Source organism: Vulpes vulpes, chromosome 1 (genome assembly GCF_048418805.1).
Source record: "Vulpes vulpes isolate BD-2025 chromosome 1, VulVul3, whole genome shotgun sequence".
NCBI lineage: Eukaryota > Metazoa > Chordata > Mammalia > Carnivora > Canidae > Vulpes > Vulpes vulpes.
The window spans coordinates 33242914-33260710 of NC_132780.1; the positions used below are offsets into that span (position 1 = coordinate 33242914).

The 17797-nt window shown below is 42.9% G+C and overlaps 1 protein-coding gene across 2 annotated transcripts in view; it reads left to right on the plus strand.

Moving 5' to 3' along the window:
• Positions 1–17797, plus strand: part of PIP5K1B (phosphatidylinositol-4-phosphate 5-kinase type 1 beta) — a 296745-nt gene that overhangs the window by 225708 nt on the left and 53240 nt on the right. For both annotated transcript variants that reach the window (XM_026001576.2, XM_072762266.1), the window contains exon 13: positions 2434–2578. In XM_026001576.2, coding sequence (XP_025857361.1) covers positions 2434–2578 — 145 coding nt within the window. The remainder of the gene's footprint in view (positions 1–2433; positions 2579–17797) is intronic.

A 17797-nucleotide genomic window follows, 5' to 3' on the forward strand; every position in this document is an offset into this window, starting at 1 on the left:
ATCATGTATCTCTGTATTGTATCACTCAGGTAGCCTCTGGTTTATGAAGTCAAGACTAGAGTCTGCATGAGCCTTTCTAATTTAGCTCCATCTGCCTTATGTTGACTAGCAATTTATTAGACTCTGATGGGAGGTTATTTTTCAGATGCACTTTTCAGTATTATTGATAACATTTCAATATTTTCCTTTGTATTTAATTAGAAGGTGGGATCAAGTATATTACAGATCACTGGCCAGCTGTCATATTACATTGAAGCCTTTCTAATTTTTGCATGTAGAGCACTTTTGTGACTTATGTTTTTATATGATTACCATCTGTTATTCATCATGGCAATTCTTTATTTTGACCTGAATCGAAGGCAGAACTGCACCCTCTCACACATTTGAAAGTGTGTCCAGTCTCCTGGTCCAGAGTCCAGCCCTTCTGTCCTTACCCTTTCCCTCTATGCCGCATTCCACCCCTCCATCTACACCTCTTCAAACCCCAAATCCAAAACCTCATACTCATGTCATAGTGCCCATTAGGACCGTTTTCCATTCATACACTTCCTAAAAATACATAATTTTGAGCCTGTAAAGGAATACTAGAAGTGCCTTGAAGTTACATTGTATTCATTATCATCTGTCTTAGTTTCGTTTAGGGGAATGATTAAAGAAATCCACAGTCCAGCATGGTGACTTTAACAGCAGTCTTTTTTTTTAAGATTTTATTTATTTATTCATGAGAGACCCAGAGAAAGACAGACACAGGCAGAGGGAGAAGCAGGATCCCTGCGAGGAGCCAATTGTGGGACTCCATCCCAGGACTCCAGGATCACACCCTGAACCAAAGGCAGATGCTTAACTGCTGAGCCACCCAGGCATCCCTAGTTAACAGCAGTCTACTGTATATTTGAAAGTTGCTAAGAGAGTAGTTGCTAAAAATTCTCATTGCAAGAAAAAAAACATTGTAACTATGTGGTGATGGATGTTCCCTGAACTGTGATGATCATCTCACAATCGGTATGTGTTTGAAATTGTCATGTTGGACACCTAGAATTAATATGATGTTATATGTTAATTATATCTTCATAAAAATTTAAAAATCAAATATCTCCCTAGGTTAAAAAAAAAATTAGTTTGAGCCCAGCTACAGAAGTTGAAGGACAGGACTCATCCACAACTATTATATCCACAGTGTTCTATCACTGGGGATTTGCAAGTGTATTTTTTTAAGATTTATTTATTATCAGAGAGGCAGAGACATAGGCAGAGGGAGAAGCAGGCTCCCTGCAGGGAGCCCAATGCAGGATTTGATTCTAGGACCCTACGATCATGACCTGAGCCGAAGGCAGATGCTCAACCACTGAGCCACCCAGGTGCTTCTTGCATGTGTATTTTTAAAGCAACTCTGTTCTTGGTGACTAGATCTGTCATTAAAACACTGTCTCTGACAGGCTGGGCAATAAGGGATACCAGCTTGTCCACAGTTTGAGTTTGGGATGATTTAAAATGATCTCCTAATAAAAAAGAAAGAAAGAATCCACCAGACACAGAGAGAGTAGGCGTGGGTCCCTGTTCAGCCTTGACTATTCTGCTTCCCTGCGTAAACACTTTCACAAGCACCTACATTTTATAAAGGAAATGGGAGTTTTTTCATTTTTTTAAATTTTTTTTTTAGATTTTATTTATTTATTCATGAGAGACACAGAGAGAGAGAGAGAGAGAGAAAGAGAGGCAGAGACACAGGCAGAGGGAGATGCAGGCTCCATGCAGGGAGCCTGATGCAGGACTCGATCCTGGGACCCCAGGATCACGCCCTGAGCTGAAGGCAGAGGCTCAACTACTGAGCCGCCCAGGCATCCCAGTTTTTTCATTTTTAAAAAGGCAGCCTTGGCTCTTAAAATATGAGTCCAAGAAGAGCCGTGGATGATGCTCAAAGATGTGTATGGGCACAAAAGGGGTTAAGAGATAGCTGGCTGTTAGTCTAGGAAGCATTTGTTCCCTGGCTGTTAAAAAGTCTGAGCACTTAGATCTAAATTGAGAATGATAGATACACGCATATCCTAGGGAGGGAAAGCAGGTTCCCTGTGTGTCTCTACATTTGCCAATCATCTTGTTAATCTCTGTCGAATTATCTCCTTAAGCTCCTACAAGCATTTTATATCATCTTTTGAAACAGTAAATCACTTTATTAGGTTTTAAAAGAACATTCATAATGTCATTTCCATAAGCCATTTTGTAAATTAATGCCATTTCCTTTCTGGTTAACCTGTTTGCAAGAAGCTATTTTACATGTCTGCGGCAGTTCGGAAGAGTGAAGTGAATTCATAATTTAATTTGCAACCTGATAATGTAAAATGAATGCTTTGGAGTCAATTTAAATTATTACACATATTAGAGCACCATTTTTTGCAGAGATTCACGAGTATGTGTTGTGCTTCTGTTACCCAGCACTGGGATCCCGACACAGGCCAGACCTGGTGCCTAGCACCCCATCACTGTTTGAAGCTGCTTCCTTGGCAACCACCATTTCGTCTTCTTCCTTATATGTCGATGAACATTGTCCACATGACAGGACTGCGCTCTATTCAAACAGGTGAGACTTAGCATGATCATATTACCAATCTGGCTATTACATCAGCATCACAGCTAGACAAGTATCTCTGAATTAGAATATGCTGTCCCTGGCAACCAAGATGGGACTATCACCTGCCCTATAAGTAAGAGAAAGAGGGAACATGCTTGATTTTTACTGTGGCAAGAAGCAAGCACATCCAGGGGAAAACCCTCATTATTTTTCTCCACAGTTAATCATTATGTCCTATAGAAATTATATACTTAGTTCTAGGGAAGAAGACCTTTCATCTATTTCTTTTAATAATTTCTTAGGAATGGATTTTTTTTAAGCAAGTACTCTTGGTTAATATTGCAGATAACTATAAATACCTTTGAATATTCTCTTTTTATTTGAATGACCTTAGTAACTGTGGTAGGCAGATGGTCCCTCAAAGTTGTCCCTTGTCCTAATCCCTGGAACCCATGACAGTGTCACCTCATATAGCAAGAGAGACTTTGCCAATGTGATTAAATTAAAGATCCTGAGATGGGAAAAGTGTCTTGAATTTTTTTAGGTTGTCTCAATGAAATCACAGGGTCTAAAAATATATATATATATAGTTTTTTTAATACTCAGGCAGTAGATAACTTTATCCTTATGTTCCTTCATAGAGCACGGAGTCACACCAAATTCAAACCCACAGGGAAGCTAAGAAGTGTTTACATTAAATGTGTCCTTCCTAAAAATTCTTAACGGTATGCCAGTCTGTCCTCAAGCAGTAAAATCTGATTATGCACAGGGTCTTGGTCAGAGGAAGACAGAAGATTAGGGTCAGACAAAAAGAAGTGATTTCAGAAGGAGAGGGCAAAGAGATACCTTGGAAGGTGCCACATGCCTGGCATTGAAGGTGGAGGACAGGGTGGTGAGCCGAGAAGTGCAGGCAGCCTCTAGAAGCCAGAAAAGGCAAGGAAACAGATGCTCCCTTGGAGCCTTCACAGAGGAAGCCAGCTCTTCCAACACCTTGAACTTTAGGACTCTGACCACCAGAGCTGCAAGATAATAAGTTGTGTGATTTTCAGCCAGTCAGTTCATGATCCTTTCTTACAGCAGCCATAGGCAGCTAATCCAGTGACTCTCACACATGTAATGATTTAAGATTTGAGCGTTGGATGAGGACTACTGTAATTTCTTAAATGGAGAATGTATTATTAGATATGTGTGCTTTTTAAACAAAACACTGTCAAATGTTGATTTTAATAATAGAAGATGATATCTTTACAAAAGGACCACAATGTTGTCTGTGGGCTTAGCTGTTTGACTTTTTTCTCTTTCCATATGTGCAGTTCTGTAACTAGCCCCACTTGCCAGGCAGGGTCTACTATATATGTTCTTGATAATTATCTATTAAATTATGGACTAGCTCTTGTTAAAAATCCAACTCTTGAGAATCAAGATCACATTTGTGTAGGCAAAGTGCTTCTTACACCGTAAGTCATCTTCTACCCCTAGGGATGCAGCCTGGCTCACTTGTAGAAAGAGGACTCAAGATGGTAGACTCATTTGTAACATATATGTTTATAGATTCTAGCTTGTTCTTTTGGCAAGTTAACGTGTGGTCATTGGGGCTTCTGGAGAAATCGTTTTCTGTTGCCATTCTCTTCCTTCTCTGCTAGAGACATAGTGGGGGTGGGCGTAGCAGAGGAGGTAGCCAGCCTTGGCCTGGAGAAGTGAAACAGATGGCAGGGTGAGCCATGGATCTTCATGGAGCTTTGCTTAGATAGCTCTGCTGGAAGGGTCACCAGATAAGGCTCCATTATAAATTATTCCGCTCATCTGAACCGTAAGAGAAATTTGGTTAGCTTCCTTGGGTGAGTCGAATTTAAAGTGACCTATCCCTTACATTAATGTGTACCTTAAATATTCAAATTTGTTATGTAAATTAGTCAAGCAACAGCTTTCTTGTTTCTGTGGTAGAGCTAAGCACCGTTGTTTTGTTCTCCAATATAAATAGCGGCTGGAAAAATGGCTGGAAAGTCATAGGAAGTTTCTTACAAGGTCGAAAACAATTCTTTGTGAAGCCATGGTGGTTTCCTACTGTTTGCTACTGTTCTCATTATCCAGGGCGCACAATTGGATATGCTGTTAAATTATTTACTAGAATTTTCAACACCGGAATAAAAGGATTTTTTGCTTGGTTTGGGCTTTTTGGGTTTTTTTTAATGATAGTGGTTGTGGGTCAATATTCAGTCTCTCAGCCAGAAGTGCTCAATTTTGGGGTATTCATGAGGTCCCTCACCATCTGGAACTGCCTCCTTCCTGGCCAGTGTGGGCACTGCATGCTCCCAGGCTGTGGCATAATTCTTGGTACTTTTATTCATGATGATAGTAGTTATCATATATGTTTGGATGGGAAAAACATTAGTGTTATCTGCGGTATTTTTCCCTTTCTTTTTTTGAAGTGAATCATCTAAAGCAAATCTTCCTTGGCATTATATCTCCAAGTTGTAATTTGAATGTCACAGCTGCCGGTCGGGGATTGGTTACAGGAACAAGAAACTGCTCTGTCTTAGGAAGAAAGGGATTTAATACAGGGAATTAGATGCTTACAGAGTCCATGAAAAGACTCTGGACTGGACATCAGGAAATCACCCCTGGATGACACCACCAAACTGGCCACCAGCAGCCCTGCTGCCTTGGCCACAATCAAGTGGGTGCCCTGCCAATGAACCACAAGCCAACAAAAAGCATTTTGGTGACCCCAAAATGTTTTGTTTTGCTTTTAATATTTTATTTATTTATTCATGAGAGACACAGAGAGAGAGAGAGGCAGAGACAGAGGCAGAAGGAAAAGCAGGCTCCCTACTGGGAGCCCGATGCAGGACTCAATCCCAGGACCGCAGGATCACGCCCTGAGCCAAGAAGGCAAGCGCTCAACCTCTGAGCCACCCAGGTGTCCCAACCCCAGAATGTTTTTTAAATAAGCTATAATTTAAAAATCAAGCAGTTTCACTAAAATACCCAGGTCCTTTTGAAAAATCACTACTTTGGGCCCCACTTAGCATTTACCAGCTGGAGGAGAGAAGCACAGGCCCTTTGAGTCACCACCTTCTGCTTTGTTCACCTGAGATGTTGCCTACCTGCCCCCCTGGACATTTCTGATTTTAGCCTGGAGATAGAAGAGAAGCCAAAGACGTGCCTCTGATCTTACCCAGTGCCTTAGGGCAATCATAAGGAAAAGGTGCTAAAAAGGCACAGAGGTGCTCAAAAGAAATTAATAGCCTGTGAACTCCTGGGAATCAGTATCCCTACCTGCCCCACCATGCCCAACCCTAGTTGTTCTACAGGGAAGCCTTACCAGCAAACTGAAAAAAAAATTGTCATACTTTCCATCATTTTTTTTCCCTTTAGAGCCTTCCTAGACCTATGTGAAGTCTCTGGAGATGATAAACAAACATTATTCTAAATCTCTTCCAGCCTACTATGTTTTAAAACCTAATCCAAATAGCCTGGAAAGAGAATGAGTTGAATATTGATGTTATAATTCACATGTTAGGTTTTTCTGTCTATGAATCTTTGTTCTGTTAAGGCGGGTGGCCTGTTTTTTCCATTCCAACTCTAAGCTCTACATCCCTGCCCTTAAATAAGCCATAAATGCTTCCACTAGCGGTCGTCATTCTGTCAGTCTTTTTAAAATCCTTCACTCTGAAAGGTGTCAGTTAGTGCTGGGATGTCTCCATACCTAAATTATATATTGCAGTGGGAAAACTGTCTCTGAATTATTCACCTTTTTGAGGGATTATTCTTTGTCACTGCAAAAACTCTGATAGCAATCTGTTCTTTTTAATTTTTTTAGTATATTCCAAAAATTGAGTAAGAAGCAAAAAATAGCATTTTTAAAGTGTATATTGGGGCGCCTGAGGGGCTCAGATGGTTGAGCATCTGTCTTTGGCTCAGGTCATGATCTCAGGGTTCTGGGATCAAGCCCCACATTGGGCTTCCTGCTCAGCAGAGGGGTCTGCTTTTCCCTCTGCCTCTGCCTCTTCCCCTTCTCCTTCTTTCTCTCTCTCAAATAAATACATAAAATCCTTTAAAAAATAAAGTATATTTTTAACCTGATGACCAGGGATACCTGTTTTCGTGAACTTCCACTGTGCAGATCAGTGTTAGAGCACGCAGCTCGTAGGAGTGGAGAAAATGTGTTGTGGGTCTGTCCTTCCCAATCAGATGGTACAATTTAAATTCTGAGTTTTTGATCCTTGAATTCTTCTTTCCCTGTAAGAGCTCTGTTCTTTTAGAGAAGGCATACATTGAGCTCTAAGAAATGCAATGGCAAGTGTGTTTTTTCTCAAAATTAAGAAGAATCTAAAGCAGAAATCCACTACACTCATGAATATTAATTTCCCTCATGATTTCCTGCACCGTTGGTCACAAAGCTGGTGCTCTGATCATGCATAAGTATCGAGAATCCTACTGCATCCCAACTTACGTAGAGCTTCCCTGTCAAACTTGCCTTTACCTTCATTGCTGCCCTTGCCGGTCTCATGTTTTACTGGTGACTGTTGCAAATAGCTGGCTCACCCTGGGGGCATTTGGAGTGTTCTAAGAAAGGCCATTGTATCAGAGGAGACACTGCTGGTCATTTGCATGTAGAGAGATAGCTGGCAAAGTCTCCTGGAGTGATGAGTCCAGCGTCATAGATCTCAGAGGCTGACCCAGGAGATCTGACTGTTGTTTTGTGTACTTTTCTTCCTGCTGTTAGAGTCTCATAAACCCAGGAGAGGGGTGGAGCCGAGGTGGAACGACCGGTTACCTTACAGACTTGTCTAAGAGACAAGGAAAGGGAAACACAAAGACACGTGCATTCTGTGACACGCTGCCACAAGGTCACACGGTGCACCAGTAGGATTTAACTGGAACACAGCGCTCTGGGGCGCAAGCCTCACATTCTCTCCACTGTTAGCATCCTTTCACTGACAGCCTCTTGTCCTTCTGTCTTGTCCTTGCTGTGTGCGCTGTGCAGGAAGATTGATGGACCCGGTTTTCCTAACATGAATTATGGCTCATAACTGAGCGAATTTTTTGCTGCTTAATAACTAAAGTATTTCTGTTAGACAAAGTGGTGGGTTCATATGAATGCCTGCCCATGACGTTTGTTCTAAGTCATTGGCTAAGGTTGCTTATTCAGAACATCATGGCAGGGTGCCTTGGTGATGCATTCTGTTGAGCATCCAACTCTTGGTTTCAGCTCAGGTCATGATCTCAGGATCATGGGATCAAGCCCCACATCGGGCTCTGTGCTCTGCATGGAGTCTGCTTGAAATTCTCTCTCTCCTTCTCCTTCTGCCCCTCCCCTCCTTCTCAAATAAATAAATAATCTCTTTTTATAAAAGAACATCATGGCTATGGGAACTCTTTTATCATAGCAGTGTTTGTACTTCAAACCATCAAAACCATCTGATAATATTACTAACTATAATAATAGCTAATTCTTGGGCCTTACTAAGGTTCCATGTTAAGTTCTTTACATGCATCAAAGTGATTTCATTCTCCCAGCCACCCTGTAAGGTTGTCATCATGTTTATTATCTCCAGTTTATAGATGAGGCATGTTCACAACATCAAGTCATTTTCCCAAGGTCAAGTGGCAGCCAAGTGGAGCCATGGTTTCCATGCACAGCATGGATACTGAGCACGAGGCACCAGCCACCCTCACCCATGCTGTCCCGTTTCAGATCACGTGCCCTTGAGACGATGATGCTTTTCATGGAAATTTGGTGACACCCACAATGAGGTCTACTCTCCCTCATCCATTTTGCCTTTTCTTTCTCCATGTGATTGTAAGTGAGGATTTTTGCTTCTCAAGATGTTAGAGCCCCAGTGTTCAAACACTAAAAATATGACATACTGACTGAAATCCACAAGCAACCTGAAATAGCTCCTTCCTCAAGTTTTTATTTCCAGCCGTTCAAGTAGACACCACATCTTTACATGACTATAGAGGAGAGACTTTTGTTAAATACATTTCTGCTTGATTTAGACAATCCTATATCTTCTGTGGACAAGATAAGGTTAAGAAAGGACATTTGTTACTTACAAGATGAGGGGGAACGGAGGTGGGTGGCCAGAACTTTCTAGTAATTCCAGATCCTTACTCATAACCTCAAGGGAGGGACAGCATCTGCCTCTGGCATCTGCTGTGCACATGGCAGCTGCCTGCTGATGCAGGATATCATTCCGAGCCCTCCCGTGGGTGCTGGATATTGAATCTGACTCCTCCAGACTCTTTGTGCTTCTATGGTCCTTAGTCTGGTTACTTCTACCTTGCAGACAGACCATTACCACCACCATTCATTATCTCCAGCCAGGCCTTTGTCTTGCATGCTCATTATAAACCACCAGTGAGGGCACCCCTTCTAGCTCTCTAATGTTGTTAGGCAAGCAGGCTCCCTGCTGGAACCCCAATGTGGGACTCCATCCCGGGGCTCAGGGATCACAACCTGACCTGAAGGCAGACGCTCAACCACTGAGCCACCCAGGCGTCCCTGAAATGTGGATTGTTTTACTGCTTCTCCAAACGGTTGTTACAAAGATTAGTTGAGAAAGTAATGGGGAAGCACTGGTACCTAGCAAGCACCATCAAAGTATTTGTTAAAATAATCCAGCAATTCCATACTCAACACCTTGCAGCTTCCCATAAGTTCCACCATAAGGGGCAGGACTTCATTGTTTTTTTCAAAACGCCATCCTGGAGTGTTTTATTAGTGAACATCCAGTCAAGGAAACGGAAAACACACTTGGAATTTCAAACAGAATTTAGTAAAGAGAATTCGTTACCAACTGAAGCTGGACACGTAAAAAGGCAATGCTCTAGAAACCCAGGTAAATGACTGTGGGCAGCAGCTCTGGGCATTCGCCCTGCCACCTTATGGAACCTAGACTCGTGAAGGAGGCCCCACCTGAGGACCTGCTGGCACCTTATGAGAAGGGACATCAGAGGAGGACATCACCTAAATTGCTGGGCCAGCAGCAGAGACACAGCTGCCTTCAGAGACACTACCCTCAGAAAGAAGAAAGAAAAAAAATGAGAGAGAGGTGGACCAAAGGCTTCTCCCCTCGTACCCCCTCCTCTCTGGCCAGAGCAGCCTGAGGGATGTAGTGTGCTGACTCGATCTCAGCATCGCAAGGTAAGGTGAAACAGGTTGTAAATAACAGCCAAAATACATAGGGCAAAAACAAGAAAGAGGCAAGACCTCTTTAAAAAAAAAAGGGATTGCTGAGATCAAAACTTGACAAAGGTGGAGTGTGCGTGCTGGAATGGGAGTGGATGTAGACTCTACACAGTAGAAGGAATCACAGAGCCACTTTATTACTGTGCCAAAATAATAGTAGAATGAGTAGCTTGTGAATGTGAAAAAAAATAAATTTTTAAAATTATCTGTATAATTGGAGACTCTAGTATTTACCCACAAGTCTGTCAGATGGTCAGTAACATTTTCCCTGGTACTGCACTGGAGTGGATGCTGGTTACAAACATGCCTAGAAAACGTCTCCACGAATTGCAGGCACATGGGATAGATAAAAAGGTTCTTCAACTCAAGAATTCCCCAAGGAGGTTAGTAAGCCTGGGGAGTCTGGGTGAGACCCCCTCTGACAGAGCAGCAGATACATTTTGGAGGCAGAAAGCCTTTTTTTTTTTTTTTTTTTTTAAATGTTGAGTTCCTTCAACATTTTTTATTTATTTATTTATTTATGATAGTCACAGAGAGAGAGAGAGAGAGAGAGAGAGAGAGGCAGAGACATAGGCAGAGGGAGAAGCAGGCTCCATGCACCGGGAGCCTGATGTGGGATTCGATCCCGGGTCTCCAGGATCGCGCCCTGGGCCAAAGGCAAGCGCCAAACCACTGCGCCACCCAGGGATCCCCAGAAAGCCTTTTTATTTTATTGCCAACAATACCCCATCTGCCCCGTCTCATCAACTGAATATAACTCGATCCAGAGCAGACACGCATGAGGGGCTGGTGGATATGGTGTCACTACCTTTTTAAAAAAAAAATGAAGAAAAGGATTTAGTCAACCTCTCCCCAGTATCAGGAAACTAGGTCACCAAGCAAATGATGATACATGTTTGGGGAAGAAGAATACTCCTCAGGATCCTGAAGCAAAAAATCTGCCTCATTACCCAGCCTCCCAAGAGAAGATCTCTTTTTTGGGAATTAGGACCATTTCAGGCCTGCTGGGATGACAGGTGAACCTAAGAGTGGTGTCACATCCCTTCCCAGTTGTGACTGAAGCACCTGCAGAGAAAATTGGAGCTTGATAGAAGCTTCATAATACGCCTGTTGGTTTAGCTTCCCCCCCTTTGCCCCAAACCCAGCAAAGAAAAAAAAAAAAGGATTTACATCACATAATCTGCACCTGGATTTTACTAGATGCCTTTTTTTTCCCCTTTTGACAAATTGTAGAATTGCTTCTGAAGTGATTAGCTTTTCAAATGATTCTACGTAGATTTTGGCATGGGCAGGAAATTGAAGTGAATTTCTCAAATATCTGACATTTTATGAGGAATAATTTAGGATTCAGCATTAATTCAGAGAACACATTTTTTCCCTCCATCTTTTATTCATTTATTCATAAATTCGACAAATACTTGTTGAGCCCCAAACATGCCAGACATTGTGCTAGGGGCAGATGTGATTCCTCTCCCCCAGGAGATCACAGTCTAAAGAGGAGACATGCTGGGTGCCTGCATGGCTCAGTCGGTTGAGTGTCTGACTCTTGGTTTCAGCTCAGGTCATGGTCTCAGGATCTTGGGATAGAGCCCCACATACTCAGTGAGAAATCTGCTGGAGATTCTCTCTCTCTACCTTTCCTTTTGCCCCTTCCCGCTGCTCATGCACACACTCTCTCTCAAATAAATAAAATCTTAAAAAAGTAAAGGGAAAGTGCTGAGTATTTAGTTTTTTGTTGTTTTTTTCTTTTTTACTCAGGTGTAATTCACAGGTAGCATTTTTTTTTATTGCAAATGTACAACCTAATGATTTGATGATTATGCATGTTGCAAAACAGTCACCACGGTAAGTTGAGGTACCATCCCTTTCCATACAAAGGTACCCCCCAATATTTTTGTGTGGTGAGGACTTTTTAAGATTTACTCTGTTGGCAACTTTCATGTTTACACCGCAGTATTATTGACATGCTGTGAACATGATGTAACATTACATTCCCCCTCGTGTGACTTACTCATTTTATAACCTCTCCACCTCAGTCACCCATTTCACCCACCCCTCAACTCCACTCCTCCCAGCAACCACCATTGTATTCTCTGCTTGAGTTTTGTGGGTTCGTTTTCTTTTGTTGTTTTTTTTTTTAAGATTTTATTTATTTGACACAGAGAGAGCATGAGAGAGCAGAAGCAGGTGGAGCACAAGTAGAGGGAGAGGGAAAAGCAGGTTCCTCGCCGAGCAGGGAGCCCAATGAAGGGCTCAATCCCAGGACATCGGGATCATAACCTCATAACCCCGAGTTCATTTTGTTTCTGTTTAGATTCCACACACAAATGAGATCATCCAGTATTTGTGTTTCTGACTTTATTTCATCACTTTGACATAATACCCTCAAGGTCCATCCATGTTGGATTTCATTTTTTTATGGCTAATACATTTTTTGATGAAGTGGTACATGGTAATATTTCTAGGTGCCTTTTGTGCATAAAGATTTTTCATGGATCCAATTTATGGACAAGTCATATTGAAAAAAAAGTGGCAGAATGTTGGCCAACCAGTGAATATCCTAACTTACCTTTTATCCATTTTCTGCCTCTTAATTCTGACACCAAAAAACAACATCTCTGTTTCTCTTGACTTCAGCCACTCGTGCTACATCTCTGGGAGAATGATTTGCCAGTGGTAGAGGCATCTCTGTGACCTTCCCAGGCCCATGCCCTCCTGCATGAAACCTCTAGAGGGATACCTGTCCATGTGTGACCATTCTCTACATCTAGGCTTCAGCATGCTCTTCAAGAAATTCTTATGCAGAACACCTGGGTGGCTCAGTGGTTGAGCATCTGCCTTCGGGTCAGGTCGTAATCCCGGGGTCCTGGGATCAAGTCACACATCAGGCTCCCCACAAGCTATCTGCTTCTCCCTCTGCCTATGTCTCTGCCTCTCTCTCTGTGTCTCTCATGAATAAATAAATTATTTATTTATTTATTTATTTATTTATTTATTTATTTATTATCGGCTTGCAACCTAGTGGTGCATTGAAGCTTTGCTTCCAACCTGAAATTCTTATGCACACTCGAATTTAAGAAAAAAAGTTCTTTGGAGATACCCCTCTGCCTCCATCTTCCCCAAGGAATAAAGCAATTTCTTTGCTTTGTGGTTCATCAGAAACACAGATAGGCTTATTCAAGGAATTAAGAGAACCTAACAAATTCCTAAAATGCAAAACCATACCAATAATGAGGGGGTTTTCCGATTACAGTGGAACAGGACCTCAGTTTCTTGCTCCCACCTCCAACCTCCCTGGACATAGCTTAAGCATAGCTCTCTTGCCTCAAAGCTATTCAGTAATACCTCTGGAGAATTCTCCAGCCTCTGCAAACCTGCTGCCTAGCTCATCCCCTCTGACCATAGACCAAACTTATTCTGCTCAGCACCTGCTCTTGACTTCCCTCAGTCTACAGTGATCTTTGACTCGGCAGCCAAGCAAAGTCATTCTCTTTAAGATCCTATGGGCTTCCTGACTCTCTCACTCTGCCTAGAGTTCATTTTGGTCCTTCTCAGCCCCTGGAAATAGCCCTCTCCAGCCATCTGATTTGTCCCCATCACACTCCACTTCTGCTCTGATGAAGCCAGTCTTTGTGCACATTGGTCTGTCACCCTCGATCCCTCCTGCCCAAGTGGCCACACACAGGGCAGCACACAGACTTGTCCACACCTCTTAGCTGCCTTCAGCTACCATGGTCTGTCTTTGAGGTTCCCCCTCTGCATTCACATTTGCCTTCTGAGCCGTCCCTCCCCTACCCATGGGTCCTCTGGTGCCAGGTTCTGCCAGAATCCCATGTTTAATTTCTTCTCCTATATACCTGAAATCTACACAAAGTGTAACAAATATAATTTCTGCCAAGGCAAGATGAGGAGCGGGTCCTTTGACCAATCCTCTGTGATCTGTGGGATTCCACTCACAATAGCCGGCTCTGTCTCCCTGTAATTTAGATGACTTGGGTGTCTTCGATGGAACAGTTCCACCTGGAAGTCCACAGCCCCAAACTGGCTCCTGAGCACTTGCTAATTTCAGAGAAACTGACAGGCCCCGCCCCCCACGAGTGCGCTAAATGCATCTACCCAGCCAGCCCTCTTAGCTCATTGTAGTTGTGGGCGTGGGAGGGGGTGGGGATTAGGTAATTGTAATAATGAGGGAATTAGGAGGCAGTGATAAAATCTCAAGTCAGAATAACATTAACCTAAAATGTAATTATTTAATAGCCTGCTTTCAAGGATAAAGTAATAAAGATGAAATCTATAATGATGTAAAGGGCCTCATTATTTTTTGGCCAGCCATATTAAAAATTAGCATGTGGAGGGTCACAGAAGAACTTACTTAGAGCCAGACTTGAACTTATGAAGGGCCAGACTTGTTTTTTCAACACAGGCCCTGGCTGAAATGGAAATGTCATCCTGACAGCCTCTTGGCGGGCTCGGCTAGGATTTCTCCGCCTTCTCTTCTATTGTTCCTCAGCACCATGGAAGAGTACTTCTGTGTATTGAAGCACTTCCTCTGAGAAGAGTTGTTTTATCTTTTATTTATACACAAGCACATCTGGGTCGGTGCCCTAATAACTCTCACTGCCGTGACTGTTCATTCCTTTTGTCATCCCTGAGCTGTGACAGAAGAGAAGACAGGAGTGCCAAGGCCAAGCCAACGTGTACCTTTTCCCTGCCCACTCTCCCGGAGCTTCAACAGTTGTAGCAGCAAAACGCACCCAGAAAGAGTTTGGGGGACCTCGGGGTCCATTTGGCACCGCGTCATCCAGCCCTTTTATTTTTAATTGTTTTGTGTCAAAATTCCATGCGCCAAGTTGAACAAAGAGTTGGATAAAGTTTCTTAGGAAAAAGAGGAAGTCCTAATACACCTCCCTTTACACCTTCCCATCCCTAGATGCAACCACCTTCACCTCTTTTAGCTGATTCCTTCGGCACTTAATTCCATATCTCTACATAGCACGCTAATATTTTTTCCCACCACATACACACACACTTCCCACCCCATGCCCCACTCCCATTTCCAGTATAGTTACGTCATGCTTGGGCTTTGATCTATCTTGAATGTTCTAGTAGGACTGTGTGAATACTGTTTGCTTTCCTTCTCTGTATGACTCTTTGTTTTCCTTGTAATAAACACCACCTCATTCTTCTGTTTGCTTAGCTTTCCATGTATTTGTCCTTAATGGAAGCCCAGACGCTGTACCATTTGTCTTAATTGCTTTTCCAACTATTCAGTTGCATCAGGTTCTGTTAATTTCCTTGTCTTATAGAAGTTTCCCCCAAAAGCCTTCTTAACCTTCTCCAGTCTGGACTAATTGCCCTGTAGGGCCTGAGGCACATATGTTATGTTGGAATCTTTCATTTCCCCATTCTGGGGATCCTAACCACCTCTTGTCTATATCAGATCCCCTATTTCTCATATCCTACCTACATTTTCCTTTTTTTTTTTTCTTTTTTTTTTTTTTTTTTTTGCTAACCACCTCATTTGGGGAGAGCACATCCTCCAGTATCTTTCTAAGGAAAGGATTTATGAGGGAGAGTGTTCCAGGCCCCACATGGTTAAGCAAGTCTTTTTGTTGTTGTTGTTGTTTGTTTTTTAAAGATTTATTTATTTATGATAGACAGAGAGAGAGAGAGAGAGAGGCAGAGACACAGGCAGAGGGAGAAGCAGGCTCCATGCCAGGAGCCCGACGCGGGACTCGATCCTGGAGCTCCAGGTTCGCACCCTGGGCCAAAGGCAGGCGCCAAGCCACTGAGCCACCCAGGGATCCCCGGTTAAGCAAGTCTTTATTCTAACCCTGACACTTGATAGGTTAGCAGATCTAGAACTCTATATTGTAAATTTCTGTTTTCAAATTGTAAAGGCTTTGCTCCATTGTCTTCTAGTTTCCAGTTGCTGTTGAGAAATCCAGTGCAGTTCTGATTCCTGATCATCTGTATGTGGCCTATGTTTTTCCCTAGGAGCTTACAATCTCTTCAGTTCCCCCTTTTGTCTTGATATTTTATGATCATATGCGTTGGGAGAGGTCTGTTTTCAGCCATCATGTTGACTACTCAGAGAGACTTTTTTTTTTTTTAAATATTACTTATTTGACAGAGACAGAGAGAAAGCACAAGCAAGGGCAGGGGCAGAGGGAGAGGGACGAGCTGAGGGAGAGGGAGAAGCAGACTCCCGACTGAGCAGGGAGCCCAAAGTGGGACTCAATCGCAGGAACCTGAGATCATGACCTGAGCTGAAGGCACTTAACAAATTGAGTCACCCAGATGCCCCCAGAGGGACTTTTTAATCTGCAAACTCATGCTTTTGAGTTTGGGGAAATATTCTTTTTACATTTCCTTCCCTCTATTTTCTTATTTTTGAAGCTCCTTTTATGCATATAGGATCTCCTGGATTTGTCCTCCTGTTTTCTTTCTTTTCTTTCTTCATTTTCTACCTATTTATTTTCCTGTCCTATGGTCAGAGAGAGTTCCTCCGTTTTTCTCCTAATCCTCCCACTGAGATTCTCCTTTCTGCTATCGTGTTCTCTAAGAATTCTTCTTTGTTCGCTGAGGTTGCCTTTTGTAGCCATCTTTCCTTATTTCACACTTGTAATTTCTTTTCTCTGTGAGGCTCTCAGAACTGTGGGATTTTGGGGTTTTGCTCTGATTTTTGTCTTTTCTCCTTTTTTGTCCTCAAGTTTCATATGGGGTGCTGCCTTCTGTTCTGGTCCATATCCTTCATGTCAGAGGTCTTCCTCAGATTTCCACAAATCCTTGCTTGTTGCTCAACCATGAGTTTGAATGGGAGAATGCAGAGTTGCCTGGAAGCTTAAACGTCTGAACCAGGCGCATTAACCCAGCTTTATAATCTGCCTGGACTCTCCAAGAGTGACACCGATATTAGTATTTGCCAGTCTTTGCTGTGGACCTGGTCATCTTCCCCAGTGGAAGATCTTCCAGTTTCTTGCTCGGAAGGGAAAGGCCTAGCTGTCAGCCTGCTGGGACCTGGGGCAGGGAAGAGGACTGGGTGTCTCAGCATCTAATAGGCACACATTCATTTCATTGCTCTCTTTCTCTGCCATTGGTATCCTTGGGTCTAGATAGCCTCTGTTCTATAACTTCATCAGAGGAGGGGAGTAAAAGGTCTTCTAATCTTTTGCCCCAATGGGGCATTGTATCTGCCCGGTTATGTGTCTCTTTGCTTCCTCACAGGTGGCTTCACATTCAGGTGTTTTTTTTTAAGATTTTATATATTCATGAGAGACACAGAGAGAGAGAGAGAGACAAGACATAGGCAGAGGGAGAAGCAGGCTCCCTGCTCAGTGGAGAGTCTGCTTCTCCCTCTGTCTCTGCAACCCACCGCCCATCCCACCGCCCCCCCCCCCCCCCATAGCACTGCTCATTTCTTTGGTATAATAAACACTCAGAAAATGTATCTTCATTTCCCCAATGCACCATTTGGGGTGCTTCAGCATGGTTGAACTAAGAAGGGTGCTCAAAAAGAGAAATGCTATTTTATTAGAAAGGCTGATTCCGAGAAAGTGTGTTGATCGCATATTTCTAGCCATGTTCATACCAGGAATGAGTACCTTGAACTTTCCAAGCGCAGGCAGGTACATTGAGCTTGTCACCTGACACTCTGTGACAGCGGAGTTTCTCAGCTGGCTCTCATTGGTCACTCCATCCCGTGTGTCACCCTGGGGTTGAGGCAGATTGAAAATTCATGTCCTTGTTTCAGTGACATAAAAACAGCTGTCAGTACACAATGGGCTCCCATGAAAGCGCTCTCAGTGTGATGTCCGGAGAGCTAGGGCGCAGGAGATTTTTGTTAAAGAACACACAACTCTCAGACGCAAGCAGAGCTCAGCACCTCTTTGCCAAGACGAGAAGGTGAGTCACCTGAGCACCAGCCTCAGAGTGAAATAATTACCTGAATTCTGGGGAAGGGTGAGAGCTTTATATTTTTAGAGCACTTACTGAATAATATTTAGAAAATCTCTTACTCTTTCATTTTA